Raw genomic sequence first — 13,697 nt, 5'->3', positions numbered from 1 at the left:
CTTTTTAGACATGTTCATATGTTGTTCAATATGTGTTTTGGTTTTTTAAACCCCTGCCAATTATTTAGAGAACTAATTATATATCAGTGTAGGGTGTGTGATCATGCATTGAGTTCTCTGGATTTTGGTTTTCAATCTGTTTTGATCATGCTTTAAAAAAAAATCCTTGCTATTTGTTGGGATCCAGTTCATATGTGTTTTCTTGAAGATCCTTTACTTTCTTCATTTCTTTAACAGATGAGTTTGAAGTATGGCTGTCTGGAGCCAAAATTTATGTATAAAAAATCAGAGCTATGCTTTCTTACCTGGCATTGTTATGATTTTCATTGAGCTTGAAAGTATACTGAAGAAAAAGATTTTCTGGAGAAATGACAGTGGGAGCATAATTTAGAGTATTATTACTTTCTTTTGGCATCATATAGTTAGATTGACCTTTCGAGACTCGACGCAAAACTCACTAGAGCCAATAGAAAAATTCCTGCCGGTTTTGACTGGCTTTGGACTATGTCCTTTATGAGTTGCTAGTCATTATCTACACTAGTCCATTTTAGAATCATTCCTTCTTGTCCTACTTCAGGTTCACAAAAGTCTTCTGACACTTTCGCTGTAATCTCTAAAATGTAAGACCTTCATTGCTTTTTGATGGACAGGTGGTGCAGATAAACCCCTTGAAGTTGCTTAATTTATAGAGTGTTTTCTCACTGGGGAAGGAGAAAACCCCAAAGTAAACATGTTAAGTCTTGTAGAAGATGAATTGCAAACAGTAGCAAAAGAAGGGAGTGGCTTTCACCAACCAATAATTTGTTGCAAAAGCAAGTTTTTCTTTGTTATCTGAAGCAGTGCGTACCCACAAGTGAATTCCCAGCACTGGTTGCCCTATTTAGGCTGTAGTTGTGCCAGCTGAGGTCCAAGTGTCGGTATATGTTGTATCTATTTCCATAGGTTTTTAACGTCTGTGTCAGTTAAATTTGGGACTGTGTTCGAAAAGTTTCTGCCAAAACTGAGTAGTGGAGGGTTCCCTCCAGTGAACTAGAGTACACCAGTCTGTGAAAATAAATAGATTGGAAAGATGTGATTTTTTAGTACTTCACACTAAATTCACAAAAAAAAAAAAACAAGGCCATACACAGTAGGAAAATTACTTTCTTGGGAATAATAAATATTGAAAAGTCAAGCTTTGGTTTCCTAAGGATATAGCACTTTTTTTTTTTTTTTTGACTTGGAGAAACCTTGCAGGCTACAGTATACTGCAAAAGAAGATAAAATTATGAATTTATATATATGTATACACAAAGTGAGCAAAGAGTGAAGTAGCCTGGTCTCCAGCACATCTGTACTTCCATTCCCTTTGTGGTATTATCCTATAATACCACTTCACCTTTATTTAGAAGATAGAGAGGTCTAGACAATGTTAGAGTTGAAAGAATAGCACAAAATGCTCACAATAGGAAAAGACTTAAAGACCAATGGTATTAAAATAGTGTTCAAGCATTACTTTAAAGAAAAATCAAAGGGAGGGTCTTCTTTATTCTTAGCCTGTTCCTCTGAACCAAATTAATGAATTTGCATGATTTTTGCCAGCATGATTGGGGTACTGATTTTTCTCTGAAGACGATAGTCTTTGGAGCATCCTTCAGGATGGAGAGGAAGCTTGGATTTGAATTTCATGTCCTGGAAGATTCAAATCCTGAAATTAATTCACTTGACTTCTTCAAAATAGAAACATATGCATTTTTCTATCCAAATCGATCACCTCGTTTGATGAGACAAGCTTAATTTCTGCAGGTATCAATCTGTAAGTGTTATGAAACAGAAGGTGGCTGTGTATAGATCACCTGGATGTGATCTATCCATTGTCCACCAGAAGGGTGTTGTCTTTAAACCTTCTCCCCACCCCTGCACTCTAACATGATGTCCTCCTGACTCCTTCACTTCTGACCACTGATGCTGATCTGGGACTAAATATTCAACTGTAATAATTCAAAGTGGTTTGTTGGCAGCAGTTCCTGACCATCAAGCTGTAAGTGTGATGTAAGTTTTGTCTTCTGATTTTGTCTTCTGCAGAAAGCTGTCATATCTTGTTAAAGGGTTGGTCTGCTCCAGTGCTGTAGTTTGCAGTCAGAAGTTGTCATGAAACTCCTGAAAAGCATGAAAGATGCGGAGAGCTGGGGAGCTTGCTTAGGCCAGCCCTTTGGGCTTCAGGATCAGCTTATTTTACTCAGTGTGTAGAAGGTATATGTGCATTGAGGCACAAACACGGGTGCAGATATCAGGAAGAGCTACCCAAAGTGATAAGCTGTGTGCATACATCCCTGTGTTTGCGTGCAGATCCGTGTATGTGTGCACAGAGGTTATGTACATGCACACCTGCACATCCAGACTTCTGAAAGAGCTAATTGAAACTATAAAGTTCCTGGCTACAGACTTCTGATTCATTGTTGCCAGAATCTTCTTAGTGACTCTGTAATTAGGATTTGTTTTAAGATTTGCACTAATTTTAGAGTTCAAAAGCTTATTTGTTCTTCTAATTTAGGTTTTAAAGTCTTCAGAGGTTATATTGTTTTTCAGTAATATCTTTGGCAGTGTTTTATCATTACAAAGTGTAAAGTTTCCTTTTTGAAAATTTGCTTTGACATTTGGATGATTGTCTCCCTCTAGCTAACCAGCTACAGTCACCACAGGCTTCAAAGCGAAAAGTTGTTGCAGGAATGCATTGTAAGTTAGTAAAGTATTTGTGTCAGAGTTGGATTATAAGGACTGGAGCTGGAAGCCAGATCCCTGAGCTTGAATAGATCAGAGCTTTGACTTCAGAGAAGTTCTGCAGATTGTGATGAAAATTTGCCTTTGAATCTCAGTAGATTTTCTTCATTCATCCGCAGCTATAATAAGTAGAGATTTTTCAGAGGCCAACAGTCATATGTGTCAGAATTTCAGGGGACACTGAAAGTTTTGAGGATTGATCATTCATGTTTCTTTCTTCTGACAACGCTTTCATTAAAATGTGGAGAAAAGACTTTCTGATTCAAATGGAATAAACATACTTTCAGGAAAACACAGAAATTATTTCTCCAAAACCAAAGAAATCCACACCCAGAAACCTCATGCCAGGAACTATTCCATTCATAATTCTGGTCACCATAAAAATTGACTATGCAGACATTAAAGCAGATATTTTAAAATATTATGTTTTATGTAAAGTTTCCACCTTCTCTGCCAGCATAAATTGGCATATCTACAATGAAAATATTTTGAAGATTATCAAGTCTAGTGGTCTAATAGTTTCTATATGTTAAAAGAATTTGCAGAGAAGAACTTATTTTGCAATAGTTTTTAAATATTTTGAATTCAGGAGGACATATATTGCATATGTAGCAACTCCTGTCTTCCATGAACTAAAAACATTGGCTGATTGATTTAAAAGAATTAGTAATTCTAGAGAAAATCAATTCATATTGCAATGATGAATTAATTTTGCTCAAGACTTTTGATTCACTTTTTTGTTATTTATGATTGATGAATGCTTAACACCAATGGAAAAATGAGGTTTTTTTCTGTTGTCAGTCTTTGACCTTTTGAATTCCCTGTTTCCTAAAGTCTGTTGCCAGACCATTAGTAAAGATAGATTTTGATTTTTGGCTTGGTTGTTCAACACTATTGAATTGAGCTAATCTATTTTCATGTAGTGCAAAAGTATAAGTGAAAGGAGAAACCAACTTTTTCAAGCTTGCAAAAATGTGGATTTTTCCATCCTCAGTCTTCCAAGAGTGCTCTCATTCTATCTTCTAATGCCCTTCCAAGGCAAAGTGTAAATAGCCTCTTTTCTAATGTTCTTCCTTGTTTTGCTTCCAGCTTAATATTTTCCTATCTTCTTTCTGTACTGGGATTGAACTGAATTTTGGAGTCCATGTGGATTTTCCTCTGTAATTCTTTCTTCAGGTTTCTTTAAAATGTGTTTTTCTATTTGGGTCTCTCATTGGCTTTTGGACATTTGTTAGTAGGTTTCAAAATGTTTCTTTCATTATTTTCTTCCATTCTGCTTCATTTCCATGTTTTACTATGTATCAAATCCCTACTACAGAAATATTTTGCACACATTCACAAAATCTCTCTATATCAATCCCCTTCTCCTTCAGGGCTAAATCTGTTCTGGTCTGAGTTTTCTTTGACTTTTCTCTCATTGCCTTCGTGACAAGTGAACATGAACATCACCATCTTTCTGGGCCAGTATGTGGACAGTCACGGAGTTTTCTTACAAAACGTGATTTCTGTCCTACATAGCATCCTTAGTTCATTGTTCCTTGTCCAGGATGGAAGGCAGTACTTTTATTGTCACATTCACTGCACTCTTCTGCTTTTTGCAGTGTTCCTCTCCTTTTCCAGATTTTCATGTCTGAATTTCTTCAAGGACTTAGTTTCTTGTCAAATCTCATGAACACGTTCACTTCATTTTTTGCCACAATTAATGTTTTTGTTCCCATCCTCACTTCATATGTTCTTTTCTACTACTTTCATGTCTGTTTTTATTCCACTTGGACAAATAGCCAAAAAGCAACTTGTAATGTTTTCCACATTTTTTCTTATTTCCTTTTCTGATTCACCAATTCTTTTATAATTCCCTGCACATCTCTCATTACAAGCACGTAGCTATCAAAAAAAAAAAAAGGCTATAGAAAGAAAAGAGTAGGTGAATTTACTGACTGTCTGTCTTTTGTTGAATATTCCTTTCTGGGACTCTTTTGAAATTATTATTTCTTCCCCTAGTGGCTTTACATACTGGTATTTTTGGCAGTTATGAAAAATCTATTTTCAAAATACAGTGATTTTTTATAGGCTGATATATTTTGAAAGTGCATTGTTACAAAAAGTGTTGGACTTCTGGAAAATAAGTTTTTACCAGTCTAGCCAGAAAGATGTACATCAGCCCCAAGAGGGTGCATTTTAGATGTCAATTGATTCTGGTACTTTCCCAAAATTATATTAAAGGAAAGAGGGAAAAGAAAAAGGAGAACATTCCATCAAATGAGACACAAAGTTGTCCATGCACTTCTGAAAGTCAAGATGAATCATCTTACGCTTGTACGGAATGCAAACAAACCTTACCCTATGCATCTGGTGGCATCCCAGACTGTCACCTGCAGTTCAGCTTGATTTTGGAATTCACTTCAGATTGTGCCTGCTGCCTGCACTCCCTACCTCCTACCTGAGTGATGGGTAGCAATATTTCCTTTAAACTGCCAAGGAGCATTTGATCCCAAAATGTTTTCCATGCCATGTTAATGATGGCTTTTTCTCACTAGGGTTTACATTCACAAAACAAAAGCAAAAGTATTTGCGTTTTAGGGTTTTTTAAAAGACATCTGGGATCTAGAAAGTTAAAAAAGAACCCAGATACTTTGTGTGCTGTCACTCAGCTTGATGGTCTCAGCTGCAGAGCACCATAAAGGCATAAAGGAGGTTGGCAGTTTTTGGAAGCTTGTGCATATATGTTCGTGTTTTCTCTGAACATGTATGGCCCTATAGAATGACATTTTAAGGGACTGGACACACATGTGCTGGAGCCTGTTTCATGGATGTCGCTGGATTTGTACCAATGTTGAAGTATCTCTCAATGGTTTGGTGTCTCATCATCTTTAGCTGCATTTTTGTAAATTGAGAATCTGGAGAGTAGTGGAATATTAAGTGTAAAACATGTCAGTTTGTGTGTTGTTCAGCTGAGGTTTGCTGTTTTGGATGTACCGTTCCTTGCTTTGCTGATCGCATTTGTTCAGAAATGGTTGTTTAGCAGTCTAAGTTTCTTTCATTTGTGTCTAAATATCTTCAGATTTTAGCAAAAACATTTTTGCTCCTTCACAGAACACACAGTAATAGAAATTAATTATACATTACAAAGATTTGTAGCAAATGTATATTCACAACATAGAGTTGAGAGTGACTTGTCAATGGTAACAGCTCTGAAACAAAGAAATTGTGTTTCTCTTCTTTCTAACAAGTTCCTGAGCTGTGATACACAAGGTGCACAGGATACAAGCTTGGTGGTTACAGCAATGAGTTCAGTGTCTAGACCAATAGGAGAGAACACAAAGGATTTATGTGTGTGTGCCTTCCAAACATCCATTTATACAGCTGGATCTTCCCACTAGTACCAGGCAGCATTCTGCCTGCTCCCACCTTCTGAATTGTGGAGATGTGGCTACCCTCTTCTGTCAAGGAAAGGTTATTTTTTGCTAATTGTTGGGATGTTATTTTTTTTTTTAATGAATTTGTTTGAAACACGCTGTCACTTACAGAAGAGATGATACAAAGGCCAAAATGTAAATCTAGTTAGCTTGTCTTCCCTTTCTTTCATCTATTGCTGCAGTAGAAAAAAATTATTATGTCCATTTCTCTTGGTACTGATTGACTTCTTCAGATTGACATGAATGAATTTGGGTAGCAGTAATAGACATAGGTTTTATTAAGCATGAAGGGTATTCTGACGAGAAAATCTGAAAAGTAAAACAGGAAACAGGACAATTTATTTGGAGAAAATATACTGAATTTTAAATCACAGAAGTGATTTAAAAGCTTTGATTCTCAAAGCGTTGAGGAATTCTCAAAGCACTGATCTGTCATAAAATATTGAAAAAATATAACTGACTTGACAGCCTCTGAGTTGCTTGCTTAATACAGATTGTTGAACTCCTAGACTTGTATTCCACTGCTTTATATGTGCCATGGTACATACTTTAGTTTTGGACAACTCAGATTAAATTTGTGATCTCAAACTGGCAGAATACTGAGGGAGGTGATAGTAGTGGGTGATATTGCATCTGCTACTTTATATTTGCAAGAGTTTACAGACATGTTTACATTTAGCTGGAATTTATGTATTCCTAATCCATGTTTTCTGATCTCCTAATGATTTGAGTAAAATGTTTATATTCCTCACCTTCAAAATATAGTATTTGATAGCTCATTGAAAAAAAAATCAGCTTACCTGTGGGTTTTGCCATGTTCATTCAGTATCCATGTGATTTTCAAATGAAAACTGAGTTTTGAATATTGCTTCACTTCTTTTATATATACAAGGCACAAGAAGTATAACAAAAACTAAAGAAGGTTCTTGGAAGCTCTCTCTGGTTGTGCACCATTGTTGTCCTCAGTGCAGTGGAAGGGGCCAGAGTTAATACCCATACTTGTTCCCTACTGAGAAATTCACGGTGTATCTAAGTCCCTTGTTGTGTTTTGGAAAACTTTTTTCCCGGACGCTTCCATTTTTCTAGTTCCTTTCCTTGGGTGTTTGTTTCTTCAGCTTTTCTACTGGATAAGAAGTTGGACACCACAAGAGTGTCAAAGTGAACATAAATCAGTTGGAGCTGGAAACGAAAGTTGTACTCTTAGTTGTGGAGACACTTTCCATCACATGAGCTAACCTAGGTGAAGACAAGAAGTAATCAGATAGGCTTCTAGGAAGGGAAGTTATGGTTATGGTACAAGGAAAATAATAATGGTAAAGCCAAGAAGAAAAACAGCATAATTGCAGATGTTGTGGACCTGGCTAGCTGCCTCCACAGTGACATATAGGTAGATTGGTCACTTTAGCACCGAGACACAAAATGGATGATTTTGTATGGGAGGTGGCTGCCTTGCACCTGGCCCTGCTAGGATTTCTGATCTGAAAACTCTCTATTAAAACTAGAGGAATGTGGTCAGCCACACTGAGGGAGAGCTGGCAGGGGCACAGGAGACAGAATGTTCTCAGACATCTCTGGTTCTGGTTGTGTAAGTTCTGGTGTCTACCAAATGGGCCCTGACCACAAGATCTGGAACTGCTATCTAGATGCTCTGATAGACTCATACAACCGTAAGGTAGCACTAGTTGTACAGACTTCAAAGTATAACTCAAAACTTTCACAGTAAGAACTTGAGAGCCTACTTGCCAGGCATATAAAATCAACACAGTGCAGCCTGTGTAAAAAAACTGTTGTGGGATGAAATAGTTGCTTCTCTTTTATTATTGTGGTGTGTGACCAGATAATTTCCTACCAATAGCAAAATGAAGCAAGATAATAAAGCAGCATAAAGTAAATTGCATAAAAATATAAAAATGCTTTTTATTTTTTCAGTTTGGAACAGGAAAAGGTTAACTTTTTTTCCTTCTGACTGCAGACTGTTAGCACAAGGGAGTGCTTCAGGGAGTACAAAAAAAACAAACTATATTCAGTGTGGCTGGTTAGAAAGGAAAACCTGAGTAGTCATATTTTTTTTGTTTTGTTTTGTTGGGTTTTTTAAACTGTGTCTCCCAGCAATGTCATGACTGTAGTATAATGCTTTAGTTTTGAAGTAGGATCTTGGATTAATTCAGTTTCTGTATTGTTAATTTTAGAGCAAATTTAGTGTAATATCAGTGCCATGTCATGGAAAGCAGCTTCTAAGATCACTTTGTGCAGTAGGTCTGTCTGGCACTTTATATGGCCAGTTGTAATCAGTTGTGGTATCATTCAGCTAATCCATAAAGGTTTGCATTAATGGAGTTTAAATATCTAACAGGCATAAATATTCTTGCTGTCACTGAATAGATGAATTTGTTTGCCTTCTGTAAATCTTACCTTTCATATTTACCCATAATATACTTGCAAAAAAACTATATCCTTTATGATACTTTTATTTTTTGTCTCTTTTGGAAAAAATAAAACCCTTACTTTTTGCTAATACAACTGGCACTTTGGGTGCGTAAAAACAGCTCAATTGATTACTTCTGATTTAAAAACTTCTGAGAAGGAAGTTGCATAACAAGACTGGAAGCTCAAATATGTGAGTTTTGGCAAAGAGCTGCGGAAGAAAGGCTTGTCTGTAGCACCCTTGCAAGAAAAGAACTTGACATTTTGAAAAATTTTTATTGACCGGTGTGGACAGGGAACAGGAAGTCAAATCACTCTCACAGGCAGTCTGCAGCCTCTTCCTTGCTGACCTTTAAATGCCACTTAGTGTCATCAGAAAGACAAGGAAATGCTAATAACAGGGCTTGGGTTAAGAAAGTTATGTATAAGGGACATACTTTAAAAACAATCATAATCTGATTTCCATTTTTATACACATCTGCTTTTGTAAAGCTGAATTCTCACAGCACTACAGTTATATTTTTAATAGATTACACTTACCTTTATTTATATATGACTTTAAAATTTTCCAAGTATCCATAAGATACCAGAACTTCTGTTTATCTTGAAAAGGAGGTAGTTTGAAAAAGATAGTTTACAATTGCATTCTGGGTTGATGACCTTGGAACAGAGACTGGCCTCAGCTTTAGGCTCTCAATATATCTTGTGTTGAGTTCAGCAGGTATGGGACTTCAGGAGTCTTGTAGAAAGATGACTGCTTGGTGTATTCTGAAAACGAGTGGCATGCATACCTCACCAGAGTGCTCTTAGTCTTCAAACTTCTGTGTTTTTAGTAGTCCTTATTTGCCCTGCAAAAATGTCTTTGATAGCTAAATTTCAAATAGAAGAACTAGTAAGAAAAAAATCTTAACATTAAATTGCTGAACCCCAAAGAAAACACCTGGTACACTAGAAAAGAGCAGGACGTTCCTTGGGTTTCAGAAGTTTAATGAGAGGGGAAAAACCCTAGCTGGCAAGTTTAACATGAAATGGTGATGACACGTGATGGCACCATAGGTTGGTACGGCAGTTGTTTCTTTCCTCCTTCTGATATCTTTATGGAATTGAAATGGGCTCTAATCCATGGTTGTGCTTCAGTACACATTCCAAACCTATGCTCAGCTAGTGTCTAACCTGACTGCTGACCTATGCTGGTATATCTAGTTTTGTATTGGGTTTGCTTTAATTTGGGGGGAAAAAACAACCCCAAACCAAACTGTTTCTTTTTCTTTCTAGTTCACATTAATTAATTGCTGTTTGAACTGGTAGCAAAGTGCTCCAACACTAGTGGCTTAACAAAGACTGTGATTTTGCAAGTTGAGACAGTTTTGAAAGCTCTTTATATAATTAGTTTCCATGACTTTTCTCTTAATAATTGATTTTTTTTCTTTTTTCCTTTTTTTTTTTTCCCCTTATGAAGCACATGGATTCTGTGAACTGATTTGGAATCTAAGCAGAGTATTTGTGCTAACCTGTTTGTCAAATGAAATGGAGGATAAGGGCTGACTTTTTTTTAGCCAGCAACATTGGCCTCAATTCCTGAGCTTGGCTTTCCTCACTTACGCTGCTGTAATTTGAGAAATTCAATTGGTCCTTTGATAACAAATTAGAAAAACAAGAAATGAGAGATGGTTAGGGTATTTGGCATGTAGATATCATGTCCCTGAAATTTTGCTTGATTAATGTTGTATGCTCTTAATAGTTGCCTTTGCCTTGCTAAACTGCCTGAAAAACAAATCTCCAAAATCCTGTGATTTGGAAAGGAACTGCATTGCATCTAACCCAAGGTAAAATATAAAAGCTGGGTTAGGTGTTGTCTCTTGGTATTAATTTTACAACAAAGGACAAGTCATACCATAATCACTTTTGTCAGTGTTTTGTGTCCAGGGTTTTGTTTTTTCTCTTAAAGCTAATGAAAATGACTACACACATGGGAGAATTTGAAGGTCTGACTCCAGTTAGGCAAAGCTCTTGTTTGAGCATGAGAGGGCTTTCCAGACTAGTTCTAAACTGTCCTCATTCCATTCCCCTGGAAGCTGTGGCAAGTTTTTGTTTTAGGGCAAGGGTATTTACATGAGTGTTCTTGAAATGCTCAGTAATGGAATAATGGGCTTGATGTAAAGGTTGGACTTGGAAAAGAAAAAATAGATGAACTTGCAAGGTTGGGGTTTTTTTCTATCATTCAAGTGTTTTTAATAAAAAGTACTTAGAGTTTCATGGAAGTATTACCTTTTTTCCCCCTGTATCTTCTGTTAGGAAATCCAAGCTTAAAAACAGGACAAAGCATCTCTAACCTGTATAGTTGTTCATCACTGTATTCCTTCCCAATGACCTGTAACTTGGAAAAGGATTCTGATAGCTCCTCAGCCACAAGATCTTGAAAGAAGATTGAATATTCATTTTAAACTGGTTACAGCCTATCATCTTACTAGCACTCAGTATTTTTAGTGCTAAGAGGGAGGTATTGGGGTTTTTTTAATTATTTTCATACATCTTTGTCTAAAATTTCTCCACCCTTTTATCTAGAAGGCTAAAGAATTAATAGAGTCAAAGCATACCTGCACTTTGAACCCACTTTGAAATTGTTTTGTTCAATTGTTTTGTAGATGTGTGAAAAGGGGAGACTCTATTTCCTTCCATGAACCTGTTGTTTCTGTAGGAGTAAACAAACTTTATTTTATAGGATCTTGTACAATATGCACTGATTATGACTTAAAACTTTGAGCTTACAGATGTGATCATTATTTTTTGCACTGCCCAAGGTACAGGGCCAAGACAAGACTACTTCTCTATTAGTTTATACCTAATCTTTTAAACAATACATTGTACTTCAACCTTTTTTTCTTTCTTTCCTAGAAGGGTAAAGATGCTATTGATGCCACTCAATTCAGAGAAATTAGTGATAAAAAAGATGCAGCAAACACTGCTTTCAGTCAGAGAAGACTGGTATCATACTCCACTTGTGCTAAATACAGTAGTCCAAGATGAAGTGTACTGTGCAGCGTGCAACATAAAAGTTAACAAAAGCATCTAGGTCAGTTATTCACATCACACACACAGTAAATGCAGGATAAGGCACGAATCTCTTTGCATCTCAGTTGCTTTCACAGGAATCTATGGAACATGGAACTTTCCCAGGAAGTAAAGGAGCCAGTATTATACATATTTTTGCATTGCTCTTTTTTTTTAGCTCTTTATGCTTTATCAGTGCTTCCTCAGTGGTCCCAAAACTAAGTGATTATGTTTTTCATCTTGCTGCCCTGTGTTTTTCATTTTTTACCTAAGCTTGCACTTGGCACTTATGGAAAGAAATTATCTTTCTTTTTTTGAAAGTAATGGCATTTGGGGTGGCCTTTAAGTTTCCTGCCAGTATGTATTCTGTGGTTTTGGACAAAATTCCACCAGAGTGCTATATGTCCTTGATTGGGAGAGTTTTGAAATTGTGGTAGCATGTTCTGTTGTGATAAGAACAGCATTATCAACCACGCTCATCAGCCTATGTTTCCAGAAGAGCTATTCAGCTCCAGGTCATGGTGAGGTGGTATCAGTGGTGATTCCACAGAAGATATTTCTGGGAAGAAGTTACAGTCAAATAACTTAATTAAAAAGTAAAATCTTCAGTTTAATATAAAAGGTTCTCTTAATTAAAAAAAGGAGAAGGTGACTCATTTTGAGGGGGAAAAAAAATCTTTTTGCAAGATTTTTATTAGCAAAGGAAAAAAATATGCTTAAATTGAATTTAAGCGTAAAGACTAAAGTTAAAATGCACATTTTGAAGGAATCCTAGTTCTAATCTTTTGTATTTGTTAATTTGCTACTATGTGACTGCATATGTTTCTGTTTGCATATTAATATAAAAATGTATTAAGATTCTGAAATCCATTAAACTTTTTCCAATGATTTTATTAAGTTTTCAATGAGAACTAAAGTAATTTTTAACAGTAAGGAAATTCTGAATTTTCTGTTTCTCCTTTCCTCTGGGCCTGTTAGAATCCAGAGTGGTGTCTGTCAGTAGGACTTCTTTTCACCAAGTTAAATGGTTGTTTTCAGTAAGTTGTAAGTGATTATGCATGATTGTGCATATAAATTGGAAATAGTTTAATGGCAGCAGAATTTCTCGTATGTAAATCTATGGAGAAGACTCAGGTGAATCAGGGAGATTGATAACAAAATAGACAAGCCTGAGACACTGACAGCATTTTATTAATACAGTATTCTCATTTAAGAGTAAATCTTGCTTCCAGAAATGTGTAACACTTGTAATTTAAATGCAACTGCAAATGCATTTGGATAACTGTAATTATGAGTCTTGATGTGAGCTTTAAATTTTAAATAGCAAGCAGCAGCAGTGTTCCCATCAATACTACTGTTAAACCGCAGTAGGTGCTTATCGTGCCTCCTGTCTTATTAATACTGCCTGTAAGCTTTGTTCCAGTTGACCTTTGGAAGTTTCCAAAAGTTAGAGTTTGCAATTCAGCAGGTTTGGCAGAGGAACATACATGATTATTCATATCATTGTTTAAACGGTAACCAGATGTGTCTTGTTTTTCTTCTTTCTTTCCCATTGTTTTTAAAGAGTGATGTTAATCCAAGATGTTAATCCATTTACAGGGTTTTTCCACAGCACCAAATTCCCCTTCGGTGAATTCTCGTTCCAGTAGCCTGGGTTCATCACTGTCCCTTGGTAACATCTCTGGCATGACAGCAAACCCAGAAGTGAAAAAGCGCAGAGCACCTCCTCCACCAGTTGCAACACCGGTATTGCCGAACGCGGAGGTGAGGGGACAAGAGAGGACAGCAGCACAGGTAACAGTGACACTGCTGGATGGACTCCTTTGTTTGCTGTGCTGGGTACCATCCATCCCTTCAGCAGTCCTAAAGCCATTCACAGATATTTTGGTCGGCTGTTAGCTACAGCTGACCAAAACTGCCATCTTACAAGATAAAATTATCAAAGGTCTTAGTGTTTTGTACACATTTACTGAGCTCTCTTGAGACTGCCCCGAGCTTTCTGCCCTGTCAATAATCATTCTAAATCAGAAAAACTCTGTGAAGCAA

At 36.6% G+C, this 13,697-nt stretch overlaps 1 protein-coding gene across 7 annotated transcripts in view; it reads left to right on the top strand.

The window, feature by feature from the left end:
- The window catches only part of COBL (cordon-bleu WH2 repeat protein), a 157,901-nt gene that overhangs the window by 71,232 nt on the left and 72,972 nt on the right, over positions 1-13,697 (top strand). For all 7 annotated transcript variants that reach the window (XM_074546285.1, XM_026791774.2, XM_026791773.2 and 4 more), the window contains one exon: positions 13,251-13,445. In XM_074546285.1, coding sequence (XP_074402386.1) covers positions 13,251-13,445 — 195 coding nt within the window. The remainder of the gene's footprint in view (positions 1-13,250; positions 13,446-13,697) is intronic.

Source organism: Zonotrichia albicollis, chromosome 1, assembly GCF_047830755.1.
Source record: "Zonotrichia albicollis isolate bZonAlb1 chromosome 1, bZonAlb1.hap1, whole genome shotgun sequence".
NCBI classification, from domain to species: domain Eukaryota; kingdom Metazoa; phylum Chordata; class Aves; order Passeriformes; family Passerellidae; genus Zonotrichia; species Zonotrichia albicollis.
Note: the sequence above shows the minus strand (reverse complement) of the source record. Positions and strands in the feature narration are given on the sequence as shown.